General features: G+C 41.6%; 1 protein-coding gene across 1 annotated transcript; it reads left to right on the top strand.

Annotated features, from left to right (window-relative positions):
- Positions 1–4,833: 4,833 nt before the first annotated feature.
- On the top strand, positions 4,834–17,397 carry TIMM17A (translocase of inner mitochondrial membrane 17A). The gene is made up of 6 exons (XM_025855269.2): positions 4,834–4,984; positions 8,296–8,395; positions 8,522–8,585; positions 12,221–12,349; positions 13,146–13,256; positions 16,294–17,397. Exons 1-6 carry the CDS (start codon positions 4,959–4,961, stop codon positions 16,377–16,379), a joined length of 516 nt encoding a protein of 171 aa, XP_025711054.1. The 5' UTR covers positions 4,834–4,958; the 3' UTR covers positions 16,380–17,397.
- The last annotated feature ends 576 nt before the right edge of the window (positions 17,398–17,973 follow it).

Below are 17,973 nucleotides of genomic sequence, written 5' to 3' on the forward strand. Positions count from 1 at the left end.
GGCATGGCCTAGCCCCCCTCCGCAAGAAAAATTTTGTGCTAGAATGAAGGGGAGAGAAAGGAGAGAAAGGAGGAGAGAGAGACCCCAATCTCATAGCCAAATATGTGGTGGGGGGGTTGGGCATAGGGAACCAGAACCAATTTAACTAATGCTTAGGGTGGTTCTTACTTGGGCTGGATGACCAGGAAAGGCACATTTTCAGGAATCTAGGGTGGCAGTATAGGATAGCAGATAAGAACACAAGCTCAGGAGTCAAATGACGTGGGCTCAAATCTGAGATGTGCAACCTTGAGTACGTTACTTGGCCTCTCTTAGCCTTATGGGCCCCAAGTGGAACAGGAGGACATTAAAAGTACCTACCTGAAGGGGAAAAAAAAGTACCTACTGCACAGGGTTATGGAGTTATTAAATAGATTAAATAAGATAATGCATGCTAAGTGCATCACAGCATCAGACACATTATGAGCACTCAATATATTGTTAGTCTGTATAGAATCACCCTGGTTCTCTTCTTGAGGGGGAAGCTGGAAGTTTCTCGAGAGCAGCAGACTTTGTCTCTGGAAAGAAGCCACTGGCCTGGCCCAGCACTCCTGAGGTGCGTGGACATGGTTAGAGGGAGCTCTGAGGCAGCACAGGCCAGACTGATGTCCCCCCGGAAGGAGAGCAAGGGGGAGGGCAAGAGACACCAGAGATTACCTCCCCCACCCTCACCCTGACTAAAACCTCTCTGCCCACCAAAGAGGCGCCAGGTACAGACTGCATCCCTAGACCCAAAAGTCAGCTGTGGTGCAGGCCTCATTTGTCCATACCAATTTGAGTGTCTCACAGACTGGACCAGGCAGGACTGGGAGGTTTGGAGCCGCATACATGGCCTGTGACCTCTTGGTAGACAAAACTCTTTGGGACTCCCACAGCCTCTGGCTCAATGGAGCTCAACCTATGTAGGTCCAGGACCCTCGAAGGTACTGAGTGGTTGGGAGGGGCAGATTCCGAAAATGGCCATCCCCCTTCCTCCATAGGTTGGGTCTGTGTAGAAAGAAGCATTCTTGGTTCTTTTACTCATTTGTGGTTTATTCTCTTGCACGCTCCCACAGAAGCTATTTCAGGCCTCTTCCTTACCCTATGACCTCACTGTATCCTTCTAGAATGAAATCCTTTAGTTATATTAATACAGGAGATAAAACTCTAATATATCTCCATTACCCTGGAAGGGCAACAAATCTGGTCCAAGGACAGAAGGGAGACATCTCTGCCTTTACTATCCTGTAATTAAATCTGCTCCAGGGGAAGTCCCTGTCTCTAGCTTTCCAAGGCCATTGGCAGTGGCTGCTTCTTCTTCTTCTTGTTGTTTTTTTAAGATTTTATTTATTTATTTGTCAGAGAGAGAGATAATGAGCACACACGCAGGGGAAGCGGCAGGCAGAGGGAGAAGCAGGTTCCTTGCTGAGCAAAGAGCTCAATGCAGGACTCGATCCCAGGACCCTGGGATCGTGACCTGAGCCAAAGGCAGATGCTTAACCAACTGAGCCGCCCAGGTGTCCCATCCAAGGCCATTGGCTTCTATAAACATTCTTGTAAAGAGAACCTGAAGGAAGTTAGTTCTTAATGCTTGGATGTGTAGACACATGAGAGCTCCATGAAGAACCACCTCCTGACACAGCTTACTCCTCCAGTCTTGCTTCTCAGTCATTCTCCACGCCTTCTGCCCTAGAAATTTATCACTTGATAGAGCTTTGCTCTCGCTGCTTTAGTCTTTCTACTCTCCTGTGGGACCAGCAACCCATCCAGCGACAACACCGTGTTCCTTCCTGCCCCCACCTTTGTTGCTGTCATTCCCTCTATCTCTAATGTCTGACTTTCTCCTCTCCACCGATCAAAATCTGACCATTCTTCAGGCCGTGGCTTAAATGCAAGTTTATCATGTACATTTTGTGAGCACACTCAGGCCCCCAGGGCGCCCTCTCTCCTCTCAGTGCCTCTAGGACTTACCATGTTCTATGTCACACATTTTGGCAATTTTATAAAGTTGATGTGTTTCTCAAGAGTGCATTCGTTCTCCCCAAGTACATTTTGAGGACGCTGAGGGTAGCAACCATACCAATATTTTTTGTACTCTCTCCACCCTCATCATAAAACTAAGGACAGTTCTGAGCACAGAGAAAGGGTCTTATAATTGACTTGAATTATAATCCCTCTAGTTTCTCTCTTGGTTCAGCATTACCTGCGCACCCTTGATATCTATCAGATGGTCATCTCTTGCCAATCTTAGGCTTGATCAGTGGCCCCTCCCCAAAGAATGGTCTAACTGTCCAAGAGCGGAAGATGAATAAAAGCTAACTGGGGGGCGGGTGGCATGGCAGGGGTGGATAATTACCTTAGAGTGGGAAAGAAGGTACCAGTGCCACTGCCATACTTGGCTTCTTCCTAGAGCTCATCCATCCAGGTGGTTCCCTGAGGCATGAGGGCTGATTTCCCTTTCTTCACCTTGTTCCTCACCTTGATCTCACCTCCCTTTCCCCTTATAGGGAAAGCCCACAGCAAAATAGGCCCAGAGTCACAGTTCTTTTAGTTCACACATGGAGCTATTTTCCCCAAAGCAATACCCAGAGGACCTGGTTCACAGGGGGTTCCAGCAAGAGTCTCCACTGGGGCCCAGAACACTAACTTTCACCAACATACCCTGCTGTGTTGAATCACCAGTTCAAACTCCCCTCACCTTTATTGTGACTTTTCTCCCAAGGACCCCCTTTCTTCCATCATTCCTCCATGTCTTTCACCATTCTTTCACTGAGGGCCACGACAGTTCCTTAGACTTCTTTCAGACTCACTAGGAGGAGACTACTTAGTTCTTTTCTTCCAAGATGTTTTTTCACTCAGATGAAAATGGATATTTTTGAGGGACGGGTGACATCTCCCTCTAGCCAACAAAGGCCAAGGCCAAGGCCCTACCCAGCCAAAAATGTTACACCCTGTTATCTGTTGCGGTTAAAAGAAAGCGAGGAATGAGAAGTCTAAGCCTACTTGCTGGCCATCTGAGCAGTGCCTCCCAGAACAGTAAGGGACTTTCAGATAGGGACTGCTGGAATGGAGTGAGCTGGGTAACCAGCTAGATTCTGGCCCTCAGCTTTGTAAACTCAAAAACTCAGTATTATCACCATCCCCGGTGATTGATTTGATTCAAAAGAATCCAGTTCACAAGAGGCAGATGCATAAACTAAGTGGACAAGAATAGTTTTGAGTACAAGCCAGGGAATTCTCAAAGGAAAATCTATTCAGAAACCAAATAACAATCAGAAGACTGCATAATGAATATGGAATAAGAGCAAAGGGAGGTAGCTAGAACTAAGAAATATTTCACTTGGGTCCTGGTGAGAACAGAAAAAAATACCCTTGCCCCATGAAAATGCCAATCTGTAGTTACTGAAATATTCATATGCACTAGGTCTGGGGTGCTGACTAAATATCAAATTCTTGCTCTCTGGCTCCTCTTGTTTCCCATCTCCCACATTCTCTCTTCAGCCTGTGCAGTTAATTAGACTTAAAGGTTCTTAATTACAGTCACATTCCGAAAAAAGACTTCTTGGACTTTACACATAAAAATCAGATGACTAGTGCGAACTGTGCTTTTTACATACAGATACACTTTACTGACAATCTTCGGTTCTGTGGAAGGTTCAGTTTATCTGCTTATCTTATTTTCAAGATTTTGTGGGTATCTCGCTCTTCACTGCAGTTCCCTATGAACTGCACTAATTTTTTCCATAAAATAAATATATACATATTTTTAAAAATTATTTATTTGAGAGAGAGAATGAAAGAGATCATGAGCAGGGGGGAGGTGTAGAGGGAGAAGCAGACTTCCTGCTGAGGAGGGAGCCTGATGTGGGGCTCGATCCCAGGACCCTGGGGTCACGACCTGTGCCAAAGGCAGACCCTTACCCTACTGAGCCACCCAGGTGCCCTAAATATATACATATTTTAAAGTCAATCTCAAAAGGAATGGAGAAGAGTTCTTTTTTTTTTTTTAAGATTTTATTTATTTATTTGACAGAGAGAGACAGCGAGAGCAGGAACACAAGCAGGGAGAGTGGGAGAGGGAGAAGCAGGCTTCCCGCTGAGCAGGGAGCCCGACGTGGGGCTCGATCCCAGGATCCTGGGATCATGACCTGAGCCGAAGGCAGACGCTTAACGACTGAGCCACCCAGGCGCCCAGGAGAAGAGTTCTTTTAACAGACATCACATGGCTGAGATTTTGTTGACTGTAGGCTAAAAAAGGTTGATGGGTTCCCATCCCTTGGGTCTCCTCTTTTCTGAGCTAAACATCCCTCACATTTTCCGCTGATCTTTTGAAGGGTGGACCAGAAGTGGTTCTGTTGTCCTTCAATTGAGGGCCCCAAATTGGTCCCAGCACTCAAGATGGCCCAGATAAGTTCACTTCAAAAGCATTTATCGAACATCTATTACATTCCAAGCACTGTGACTATAAGGACTATGACACTGTCTGCTCTTAATCCTTCTCCTGCTATGTGTAGTTAGTTAAGTTTCACGAACCATCGCGAATTAGCTAACATTAATTCCCAACTAGCAGCCAAAGTACTAAAAACAAAAAAAGACATGTATTTAGGAAATTTGGTGAACCCTAGCGAAATAATGCTAGGTTTATGTCAGTCCACGGAACCTTCAGTGACGCGGTAACTTGAACTCCTTGCCATTGGGTTGCTCCCGGCGCACGAAGCCCAGACCTGCAGCCTTCGAGGACCTGGGCGGGGCCACCTCTGCCACGCAGCGTCTCTGCCCCGCCCCCCACGCTGCCCTGAAGTCCAGGCTCCTATTGGTTGCGGGAGGAAACGGTGAACCAATCCACATAGACCTTAACGCCCTCCTCTCGAGATCACTTCCGCCGCTGGGGTCAGCCTCCACCCAACTTGCCCGGCATCACTCGCGCCGGTGGAGTCAAGATGGAGGAGTACGCGAGAGAACCTTGGTGAGCTTTACCACTGTTCTTGTTTTCTCCTGCCTCTCTGCCCGTGGTCCTCGTCCTCCCCTGTCCAGTGCCCGTAGGTGCAAGTTGAACTCAGTCGCAGGCTTGTCGATGTGGGTTTGGTAACCATAGGCAGCGCCGTCTAGAGCAGCCAGTCTGCTTCTGAACCCTGTGCTCCCCGGGCCGCGTGTGGCAGCCTTTCCGCTAACAACCCGGCACTCTGGTGACCTTGCGGTGGATGAGGAGGTCCGGGCTTGGGCTTGATGGAGCCTCGGAATCTGCTCCCAACCCAGGGCGTAGTCGATCTTGTGCGGGGTCCGTAATAATCCCGCCTGCTGAGGTGACCTTGGACACGTCCCCATGTCTCGGCTTTGCTCAGTTCCTGTGTTGAGGAATGGACAGTGGGCCTCTGAGGGGGATGCCATTCTTAAGATATTATTTGTGACATGTGTCTTAATATATATATATATATCTTAAGATACATCGTGACATGTGTCCCCAGGGCGAAGGATTTCAAATGTATAGAACAAGAGATTTTACCTAAAGGGCGTGGATAAGCACCTGTAGGTAGGAGCCTCGTTTTCATCCTTTGAATTCTCTGTGGGGGGACAGAGGATTATCTGGAAAATAGAGATAGTAGTATGTGTTCTTTGAGAAACCATGAACAGAAAATCACGTATTTCAGTATTTGAGTGAGGTCTCTGTGCTCACCACTTTACAGGTTCAAAGAGTAAGAGCATGAGTAAATCAGGCACATACATAGTTATAAAAAGGGTAATTGCTGTCAGAGGTCTCAGGTTGCCTAAATTTAAGGCTTCTGGGGGTCTTAAGAGCAAAATCAAATCTTATTATTTGGATTAATCACCTGTTTATTGGGTTAGAGCAAAAGCCAATGTCATCCTCAACTTGTGCAAGTGCCTAGGACTTTATATTATTACCTTGCCAGCAGTAGCCACGTTACCGGCTTTGTGCCCCCCCCCCCTTTTTTTTTAAATCACTCAAATGGGATACAGAGCATTTCAGCACCTCATGGCTCTTTAAAATTACCAAATATAATTAATCCCCCTTCCTAAATTGTGCTTACATATGAAGAATTCAGCGCATCGTAGACTGTTGTTATCAGCTGCTGTTGGATATAGTATAATGACACAGGCTGGCAGGAGGGTAAATTTTTTAACTTGGTTGAATTAAAGATGTTATAAGAATAATGAGTTTTTATCTACTACTTTGCTTTCTCTTAGTGTGTATGTCCTGAAGCAATACAGTCAAATCAGTTGTCTGGTTAGTTTCCTAGTCAAAACTGCTTTGATCTTCTGTACTGTCCTGTTAAGAGCATTTTCTCAAATCCTCCAACCTCAGACTATAAAAATCCTTTTCCTCTCTCCACACCACTCTGCCTCCAAACATGTACACCATATGCTGTACATGCCGGGGGGGGGGTGGTGGGAGAGGGAGAAGCAGGCTTCCCGCGGACCAGGGAGCCCGACTGGGGGTTCAATCCCAGGACCCTGGGATCATGACCCGAGCTGAAGGCGGACGCTTAACGACTGAAGCACCCGGGTGCCCCTGAATCCTGCTGTTCTTTAAGATTTTTTAATCCCCCCCCAAAAGAGATTTTTTTAATCCCCAACTAATAAGATCATTTGGAGTAGATCTTCTGAAGTTACTGGCCCACCACTCAGGGAGCCACTAATTCATTCTCCTTTGTCTTTTCTCTATACTTCCTATTAGTGTTTCTACCATTTTATTTTATTTTTATTTAAAGATTTTTATTTATTTATTTGACAGAGAGAGACACAGCGAGAGAGGGAACACAAGCAGGGGGAGTGGAAGAGGGAGAAGCAGGCTTCCTGCCGAGCAGGGAGCCCGATGCGGGGCTGGATCCCAGGACTGGGATCATGACCAGAGCCGAAGGGAGACGCTTGACGACTGAGCCAACCAGGCGCCACCTGTTTCTACCATCTTAAAGCAATTTCCTAATCCTTTTTAATCTCAAGCACTGCTTCTTACGCTATTAAGGTGAAATCAAGTCACTTGATCGTGTTGAACTATAGACTCTGGTTCAGTAGGTCCTGGGTAAAGTGTTGTGAGTCTGCAGGTCTAATAAACCCTCAGGTGTTGCTGATTTTGCTTTTAGGGTCATAAAAGCAAGCCTTGGTTTAGCAAGGCCCCAAAGCATCCTGCTGACAGTTGGAATGTGTGCTGCATGAGATAGTCATTCTGTACAAGGTCCTGATTTGTATTATTCTTGAAAAAGAATATGATGTTTCACTGCAAGGTTTTGTATTCCTGTCCACCAAAGTTAGAAATTACTCATTCAAATTCTCCAGCAGCAACTACACTGAATTCACAAGTTTACTTGAACAAGTAGATTGCCCATAGGTTCATTACGTAGCATTTGACCCTTGAGACTAGATCAAAGAAATTGCTTTTATTTATAGTGGGTCTAAAATGAATTTAACCAGGGCACCGGGGTGGCTCAGTTGGTTAAGCGTCTGCCTTTGGCTCAGGTCACCTGGGATCAAGTTCCACATCAGGCTCCCTGCTCAGGGGCGAGCTTGCTTCTCCCTCTGGCTGCCGCTCTCCCTGCTTGTTCCTCTCTCTCTCTCTGACAAATAAATAAAAATCTTTTTTAAAAAATGAATTAACCATTCACAGACTTTTTCATAAGCCAGATTCCTAGAATAGTAAGTAGTTCTGTTCTGATCACATTCAGATTTCATTGTGTTGTATAAGGTTGCTACTTTTGGAAACTGGGTTTACAAATATAACCTCTAATTATTGGAGATTAGAGTATTCCAGCGTGTTAAATGGTTGGACCTAATATAAACTAAAGTTCCAAGTGCTAATGGGACTCAGTAAACCCAGAAAGAATTTCAAACTTTAAAAATTGTTTAAATTGGTCTCCCTCTGCCCCTGTTGAATCTTCATCTTGGGAGGTCTCAGCTTTAAATTTTACTGCAGCTGGAGAGCTTACTTTGATCCCTGGGAGATTGGATCAGCATTGATTATAATGTAATTTCCTGCATAGTTGTTGATTCACTTTTGCTCTGTGCCCAACTGTTCATAGATGTGCTAATTATTAAATGAAAATTAAGTACTGTTAACAGGGAGTTAAAGCCAGTTCCATTCCTTATGGCTTGGAGCTAAATAGATACGGATATGTTCAGAATCCTTTTGTCTAAATGTTTATTTTATTGGTTGCAGTAGATCCTACATTGGAATCTGTTGCATCCCTTACTGTGTTAGCAAAGAAAATTTTATGGTTTATGAATGAGAAATAGTCATCTTTTTTTTTTTTTCCCTGTTCTTAGCCCTTGGCGAATTGTCGATGATTGTGGTGGGGCCTTTACGATGGGTACCATAGGTGGTGGAATCTTTCAAGCAATAAAAGGTTTTCGCAATTCTCCAGTGGTAAGTAGGTGAATGGTCTTGTCTTATCATTACTTGAAATCTGGATTTGCTAATATCACTGGTGGCCTTATCAGTGAGCTGGAAATATATTGTATTTCTACTGTATTTTTGATTGCTTCTTTATAGGGGGTAAACCACAGACTGCGGGGGAGTTTGACAGCTATTAAAACCAGGGCTCCACAGTTGGGAGGTAAGCAGAATTTTTCCATTTGTACTTCAGAATATCTTTTCTTGTTTATTTGAAGATGAAGCTTAGTTCAGTCTAAGAGCTTGTTAGAAATTACTGTCTCTGTAAATTCTTCTGGATTTACGGTTTATTGAGAAAGTTAACTGGAATTGCTGCATCCATTCATTTGAAAATTTTGTCTCCATCCTTCAAGTGCTCAGTGGTATTTTGTTTTTGTTTTTTCCTGTTATCCAAAAGGAAGACAGTGTGTTTAAAGCTTAGGTTTATGAGAGTCAGGAGTGATAGCTTCTGGGGTAATATAAAGCTGAAGAGAATGTGATCTGAAGGATTGGGTTTCATGAGAGAGAAACTGATGATGCTGCTCAGGCTCCTCTCCAAGGTTAGGTTTTGGATGTTGTGCAGAGGTCAATGCAAAATTTGAAAAGAATTCATTATACTTTTTAAACTTGGTTATTCAGAAGTTGGGAGAAGAGAGATGATAAAAAAGCTTGGAGGTGGGGCGCCTGGGTGGCTCAGTCTGTTAAGTGTTTGCCTTCACCTCAGGTCATGATCCCAGAGTCCCAGGATCGAGCCCTGCTTTAGGCTCCCCGCTGAGTGGGGAGTCTGCTTCTCCCTCTGACCCTCCCCCATCTCATGCTCTCTCTTTTTCTCTCTCTCGCTCTCTCTCAAATAAATAAATAAAAGCTTGGAGGCTATATTCATTTACAAAGATAGAGTCGGGTTGGAGAGACCATGTAGAACACATGAAAAAGACTAAATACTTTTAGTCATTCCTTAGTAATTTTGTGTGACAGAATAGTCCTGTCTTTGTTTTTAGCATATTTTTCTTTGGAAGCCTAGCTAAGAGCTGCCATTTATTGGGTGTTTGCTATGTGCTAAGCACTCTCCTAAGGGTTTTATGGCATTACTTTAATCCTCACACCACCACAAGAGGTGTATAATTATCCCCATTTTCCAGATGAGGAAATCGAAGCTGTGAGGGCTGAAGTGATGGTATATCTTTTTCCTTTTCTTTCCTCTGTAATAATTATATACCCCTGGAAAGTAAATAGTGACTGATTTTCCTTTGTTGAATGATAAGTAGTATTAAAGCACACACCAAACCCTGAACTCCCAATATATGCAGAAGTCACACAGGTTTTTATATGTCTTGTAAGAGGCTGCTTCTATCATATTACACTTTTTCAATGGATAAAAAAACAATCAGGTAGTGTCACAGGCTCTCGCTTAAGGAGCTTAAGGAGACATGACCACTAAATGTAATTTGGTATCCTGAAACAGAAGGACATAAAAACTAAAGAAATCTGAGTTAAGTGTGGACTTTACTTAATACTGTATTGATATTGGGTCATTAATTGTGCAAATGCACCATGGTAATGTAAGATATTAGAAATTGGGGAAACTGGATGTGGGAAATATGGGAATTCTGAGCTATCTTCACAACTTTTCTGTAACTCTAAAACTATTCTAAAATAAACAGGGTGAAATAGAGGAAGACTAAGTTGTGGTATGAGTGAATTGGGATTGTTTATTTCAGATCCTTGGGACTGGCTTTTTTAAGGAAACTATTGAGAAATCTTTATGGTATCTTGCTTTTTAAAAATACTGGGATGACATTTTCAATTTAATTCAGTGAGCATTTACTGAGCTTCTCTAGTCAAAATCCAGGGGACAGGCAACATGGAAAAATCATAGTTGTGTCCTGAAGAGCCTTCTATTTTCATAGAGAAAATTTCATGGGGGCTTTTGACACAGCCCCATTATTCTTCAGGCATCTTTTGCGTTTTGGAACAAGATACTCCAGGCTCATCTTGCATTTTCCCTGCCTAGCCATAGAGTCAGCCGTTTCTCCATAGAGCTCTGGTTCCTTTTAGTTGAGAGTGGCATTTAGAATCCAAAATCTGGGTGCAAAGTGTATCGTTGCTATTGGGATGTTGCTGTTCCCGGGCCTTCTTTGTAATAGAGCTTGGGAGTATATATGTATATATGTAAACACACACCAACCACAACATAAATACATCTAACCAAATTTATATCTGTATTTATATGTACATGTTGAAAATCATAAGTTCACACCAGGACCTCAGCAGTCCAGCCGTATAAGGTTTATTCTTCCTTTCTCCCTTTTTATATGAATACCTCCATCTTTGTCCTGCTTGGGCTGTGGCACCCCACACCAGGCCGCCCTTCCACATGGATACACTCAACTCCATGCCAGGCTGAGGACTCTTCCTTACCCTGCTTTGGCTCTGGCTCCTCACACTGGGCCAGCCTTCTGGTGGACAGCCTCATCACCCTGCTTGGGCACAGTCTCATTCTCATCAGTAACCATAGCTTACTTTGGCAATTATTCTTGGAGAATGGGCAGGTTTCAGACTCTTGTGAGGTATTGGGAGAGTCTTGTTTGAGGAATTTAGTTAGGTAATTCTAATATACATTCTAAATACACCGAGGCATCAGATCTCTCTCAGGACATAGAATTACTGAGCTAGAGGAAAGAACTAGTTTACTAGTTTATTTTTACGTAGTGTGTAATATCTAGTATTGGACTAGATATGAGGGCTTATGCTATACTTCGGCTGGTTATATCTAATAGATTTAATGGATAGTGTGAAAACTGGAAAAGGATTCTGGTGACAATCTGGTTCTGACATTTGGTATTGCCCTTACTAACATATCCCCACTATTTTCAGATTTCAGAGGGTAGAGAATAAAGTGACTAGGGCTCTTTTGGGTAGTTTTTCTTCTTTAATCATAATAAATATAACAACTCTTCATATAGTGCAAGTTGTGTGCACTCATGATAGAGGATTTGGATAATAAAGCAGGCATGAAGAAATTAAGTCATGTGTTACATCATCCAGAGATGGTGACAGTTAAAATCTTGGTGTTGTCTAAAATTTTGTGTGTACTTCTGTAAGTGTATTTGTGGGTGTTTCTAATTTGACAAAATTGTTACTGTGTTTAGGAAGAGTTTAAGTGCCAAGTAATTTGATTTAGTGTGGTTTTTAGTTTCATGCTGGAGGAATAAAGGTTAGAAAGAGAGGATAGGTAATTTCTCTCCCCTTGATGTTCCATAATTCTGACTGTTTGTATCATCCATTAGCTACTTTAGCGTGTATTGGCCTACACCTATAATACATTCCAGGATAGCTGGATTTCTTTTGTATCTTTCCTGGTGATTTTTATAGAGTATATATATATATATATATATATATATATATATATATATATGCTCAGTGACACTTAATGAAGAAAAGAAAAAATAGAGGTAAGGTAGAGCTATAAAAGGAGAAGGAAGGAAGAAGCAGGGTGGCTTTGTTGTGTTTATTGCTTTTTAAAAAGAGATACTTGGTTCTGAAAGGGAGATTTGAATGTGTTTAGCCTGACTCTTCTAGGCCTGGCTTATTTCTTTTAGGCTTTGGGCCATTGCTAATTTTCAAGCTGATAATACAACCCACGCTTTATTGAAAAGATAAGTATTCCGATTGTTCAGTGCTTATCCAAACTTGTGTTTGCATGTATTTGAAGTGTGAGAGTTTTAAGAATATAGTGTTGTTATTTAAAGTTATTTTTGACTATAATATTTTAAATGTAAGATGAAAAAATGAAATTTCTTTTGTTTTTAAATAAAATAGGTAGCTTTGCAGTTTGGGGAGGTTTATTTTCCATGATTGACTGCAGTATGGTTCAAGTCAGAGGGAAAGAAGATCCCTGGAACTCCATCACAAGTGGTGCCTTAACAGGAGCCATACTGGCAGCAAGAAGTAAGCAATCATTATAAAAAAAGAAGAAAAAGTAAGCAATCATTATAGACACACTAGTAAAAGCAAGACTTTTTGGAAAACCTTATCTGTCTTAATTTAGTGATATGTGTAATAAATAAAACTGAGCATTGATTGTTTAATTTAGTATAGCATGAATGTATGTGGTGATTTGGGGGAAAAATAAGTATCTTTTTACTTGGAATGTTTAAGAATGAGAGAGCATGGGGTTCTGATCTATACAGTGGTTAAGAGCAGTTCAAGTTACTGGGCATTTTGCCAGACTTTTTGTGCCAGCCATAGTTTCCTCATTGGTACTCTAGAGTTAATAATCATACCTGCCATATAGCAGTGTTACGAATAGAGAGCTTAGAACCATCTTCTGGATCTTTGGGACAGAAAGCAACCCAGAATTTTGGGGGGTTTAGTGGTTTAGGCCAAGGATCAGTAAACTTTTTCTTTTTAAAGGGCCAGATGGTAAATATTTTAGACTTTGTGGGCTGTGAGGTCTTTGTCAGCAAATACTTAGCTCTATGATTGTAACATGAAAGCAGCCATAGACTATATATAAATGAATGAGGATGATTGTGCTAATAAAACTTTACATAAACAGGCAGTGAGCTGGATTTGAGCTGTGGGCCTTAGTTTGTTGACACCTGGTTTTAGCCAGTGAGCCAGTTTTATTCCAGGGCTGGGAATGAGGGTAGCATGGAGCCATGTGGACAGCTCTTTCCTTTACCAAGTCTTCTATTAAACTAGTTTTCTATTAAGGTAATCTCTTTATTATTAATGTGTTCAGATGGACCGGTGGCCATGGTTGGGTCAGCTGCGATGGGTGGCATTCTCCTAGCTTTAATTGAAGGAGCTGGTATCTTGTTGACAAGATTCGCCTCTGCACAATTTCCCAATGGTGAGTCTTCTTCCTGCTTACTACTACCATAGCTCAAACACTGGAATGGCCTCCTGATATTTAGAGAGAACCTATCTTTTCTGCTAAAATGTGGTAGTTTGTGATTTCTACATTTGCCATGGTTCGTGAGGATTACAATAATAGCCCCTAGTTGTATTTGAAAAGGTAGATGTGGATTTGATTATTGTGTTTAGCCACAGTAACCAAAATGCTTTGGTTAGATGGTTTGCTGTTGATCTTAATTTTAGTTCTCAGGTTTTGTCAGCGCTCATGTGCTTATTCTAAGAAATTGCCAGTCATTTTAGAGGCGCTTGAAGAAAGGTCCTTGCAGATGTGTAACAATAATGGTAGTCCATCAACAACCTCTTACTTACATGTATGTGCCAGGCACTGTTCTAGATGCTGTGATATAGTGGTGAACAAGGGCTTAAATTCTGGTGGGAGAAGACGGACTAACATGTTAACAGATAAATGAGATTTGATTGTGTTGCTTGCTTCGAAGAGAATGAAATAGAGTGGTAGAAAGAGGCTGTGTTTGGGAGGGTCACTTTATGGTTGGCAGAGAAAATTTTTTTGAGAAGTTAGTAAAATAATTTGTTGCTAATTGTTCCTTTTATCTGATATATAGGGAAAAGTTAAATTGTGGGCTAAGTCATCATGGTCATATAATATCTTGCACAGCTGTTAGATTGTGCACCTTCTGGTAACTGCAGAAAACTTCAGTTGTCTGTAAAGGGCCAATATTCCTTGACATTGGAAGGAAGCAAAAAGATAATCATGAGGATTTTGTAGGAAAAATTTGACCTGGCATTTGAGGAAGGAAATAGAATAGCGACACATGTTGAAAATTATTTTTGGAGCTTGGAAGAGATTCAGCATAGAGTTAGGAATAGATCATAGCTCCCAGTTTGATTTGATTTCCCTGAGGCACCTAGCAAGAGATTCAGTGTCTCTTTGGCACAGTTGTCAAACACACTGCACAGTAGATGCTGGGGATGATCTAGGGACCTCTTGGACCCTCTCACTTTCTGTTCCTGCTTTTTAATCATTACTCTTGAGTTAATAATCTGTTATGATAGGCACATTCTAACTTTGCTTTTTAGTTTTTATCACTTTAGTGTGAAAGTCTTCACATAAAACATCAGAAAAGTTTCATTTTTTCAGAAATTCAGAAACATAACAAAAACATCAGTTACATTTTCCTTCCTTCCTTCTTCCTTTCTTTTCATTTCTTTTTTTTCCCCTTTCTTTCAGTAGGTTCTTTGCCTGGGGGCTCGAACTCATGACCCCAAGATCAAGAGTCTCATCCTCTACTGACTGAGCCAGCCAGGAGCCCCAAGTTACATTGTCTTATAGAAATTAGTCTAGGTTACTTTGCTTTAACCTTTTTTTCCTCAGAGGAAATCTTTAAAAGAAATGCATTTTATTTGAGACAGGAGATGTGTTTCTGAAAAGCTGTGTTGGGGGAAATCTTTGAAGAGTTAATCATATATTTATAATTAACTGACATGAAAATATTTTTAAAACCATGGAAAAAATGAGGTAAAATTATATCTAAGTAATAATGGTTATCTTTGGTTTACCTGTTTTACCCAGTATTTTCTCTAGTTTTCTGAAATGAACAGATAATGCTTTTATAGTGGAAAAAAAAATGTATCATTGGATTTTGAAGCATTGGTTTTGTTTTGTTTTTAAGATTTTATTTATTTATTTTTTTTTTTTTAAGATTTTATTTATTTATTTATTTGAGACAGAGAGAATGAGAGAGAGAGAGAGTACATGAGAGGGGGGAGGGTCAGAGGGAGAAGCAGGCTCCCTTACTGAGCAGGGAGCCCGATGTGGGACTCGATCCCGGGACTCCGGGATCATGACCTGAGCCGAAGGCAGTCGCTTAACCAACTGAGCCACCCAGGCGCCCAAGATTTTATTTATTTTTTTGACAGAGACAGCGAAAGCAGGAACACAAGCAGGGGGGAGTGGGAGAGGGAGAAGCAGGCTTCCCGCAGAGCAGGGAGCCCGATGCGGGGCTCGATGCCAGGATCCTGGGATCATGACCTGAGCCGGAGGCAGACGCTTAACGACTGAGCCACCCAGGCGCCCCAGGATTTTGAAGCATTGGAAAGCTTCAGGGAATTTTACCACTGCCCTCTTTCTTCTTTACAGTTAATGTTTTAGTCTGCTTTAGTTTCCCTGAATTACTTTATTTCCAAAATAAAATAATTGTGATTATTTGCATAAAAGTTTTTTTTTTTTTTTTAATTTAGAACCATATTTTTTGGGACGCCTGGGTGGCTCATTCGGTTAAGCATCCGACGTTGGTTTTGGCTCAGGTCTCGATTTCAGGATTGTGATATTGAGCCCATGTCCATCTGCACGCTCAGCCCAGAGTCTGCTTAAGTTTCTCTCTCCCTCTCCCTTTACCCCCGCCACAACTCACCCTCTCCCGTCCGTGCTCTCTCTCTCTCAAATCTTAAAAAAAAAAACCAAAACAAAAACCACATTTTTTTCTTAGTTCACAGGCCCTCCCATCCTTTGAAAACTAAATTTTATAAGACTTGTTCTACAGCAAGCTAGGGGATATCTTCCCATTTCAGAACTCATTCTCTAATTGGTTGTATAAACCGGATTACTGATTTCTCTTAAAACATGACTAAGGTACTTAAACTTTGTGAAAATAATTTTAAATAGCTACTGAAAAATATGTCAAGAAGTGTGAGATTTTTTTCCCATCTTTATAGCAGCTTGTTACAGCAATTGCTTTAAAAACTTGAATTCACTTCTTGCTATAATTAATCCATCTGACTTTCCTGGCATAACAGTTGAGAGCTGTTCATTCTGGAGCATAAAGAAAGCCAGACTGTCATGTTTACCAAATTTGGAGGCACTCATGAAAATTAGGCAGTAGAAATTCAGAGGACAGCTCTAAGGTAGCACGTTATTTTTATTGAGTTGATTGATTTACTCTCTACGAAGTCTTGTTCTATTTAATTGTGTAATATTCAGGTGGTTTTTAAGATTCTTTCTTTCTTAATTGCAGGTCCTCAGTTTGCTGAAGACCCTTCTCAGTTGCCTTCAGCCCAGTTACCATCCTCACCTTTTGGAGACTATCGACAATATCAATAGGACTTCTTTCCCAGGATTTCTTTAACAGAATGAGCTGTAGTTCAAGAAAGAATCTCAGAAGATAAGTTACAGTCTGTTTTTAAAACCATAGGTGGGACAGCTATGGCCAAATAGGCTTTGAAGAGACACCTTAGCTCTTTTTTCTATTTAAGGGAACATGGGGGGGGGGCAGATGTTAAATGTAATACATTTATTTATTCACACTTGGATTGCATTTGTGATAAAAATAAATGTCTGATATCTTTAAAAGAAAATATAATAAACGCTTAGAAGGTGAAGGACCAAAGGGCAAACAACAATGAAGCGTGACCATCGTTTCCTTGGGGACCTCTCTGCCTGGTTTTGTGTTGTCAGCCAAACAATAAAAAACTCCTGGAACTTGCTCTTTCTTTTAAGATAAATTGTAGAGTTCTACTTTGCATCCTCGAATACTTCAAATAATGCAAAGTATGTTGAAAATTGCATGTTTTATAGTTGGGCTCTCATCTCACTTGAAGTAAATTAAGTATGAGAAGAATTATGGAGAGTTAACATGGATCATTGCACAGTAAATACTTAATGAATTGAAGGCTGAGGTAAAATATCCTTTACTTTGAAAGGAAAATATGCTGTTTCTTGGTTTTGAAGATGTCAGATGTTAAACTTCCTTTATCTTTGAGCCTCCTGTGTCTTGATTTTTTTTTTTCCTCAAGATTTTACTTATTTAGAGCCGGGGGGATGGGTAAGGGGCAGGAGAGAGAGAATCCCAAGCTGACTGCATGCTGAGCATGGAGCCCGACTCGGGGCTCGATCCCAGGACCCTGAAATCATGGCCCAAGCTGAAATCAAGAGTCAGACACTCAACCAACTGAGCCACCCAACTGCCCCTCCTGTGTCTTAATTCTTGATCATTCAGCAGCCTCACCAGAAACAACTTCCAATTCTATATGAGAAGAATTTATGCATGGTATAGTAGCACTGGAAAAGTTTGGTGTTTATTGTGTGCTTGAAAATAAAATGTATGCTGATTTTAATGTGTTCCAAGTCCCCTGAAGCTAATCTTCATAAAGGCTGTATTTTGGGGTCTGATGGGGCCTGGAAAATGGATTAGCATTTCAGAATAGGCCATTTTACTGTTTGTATTGGAAATGACATGTGGCCTTACAGAAGGCATGATGCTCTTACCCATTTGCCTACATCTGTGCGAGATGGAGAACAAATTCATGTAGCTCTGGTGAACACACAGTTCTCTTTTGGCCCAGTGCCATATACATAGTAAGCATTTAATTACTAATTGTGGTTTCATCTTTTTTATGTTTGGTGAGATATATATAAAATACTGTTTATCGGGTTGCCTGGGTGGCTCAGTTGGTTAAGCGACTGCCTTCGGCTCAGGTCATGATCCTGGAGTCCTGGGATCGAGTCCCGCATTGGGCTCCCTGCTCAGCGAGGAGCCTGCTTCTCCCTCTAACCCTCCCCCCTCTCATGTACTCTCTATCTCATTCTCTCTCTCAAATAAATAAATAAATAAATCTTTAAAAAAAAAATAAAATACTGTTTATCATTTTAACCATTCGTAAGTGTAGAGTTCGCTGGCATTTAAATACAGTCCAGT

This window comes from Callorhinus ursinus, unplaced genomic scaffold (genome assembly GCF_003265705.2).
Source record: "Callorhinus ursinus isolate GAN/ISIS: 27379988/994484 unplaced genomic scaffold, GSC_fseal_2.0 scaffold57, whole genome shotgun sequence".
Taxonomy (NCBI): Eukaryota; Metazoa; Chordata; class Mammalia; order Carnivora; family Otariidae; genus Callorhinus; species Callorhinus ursinus.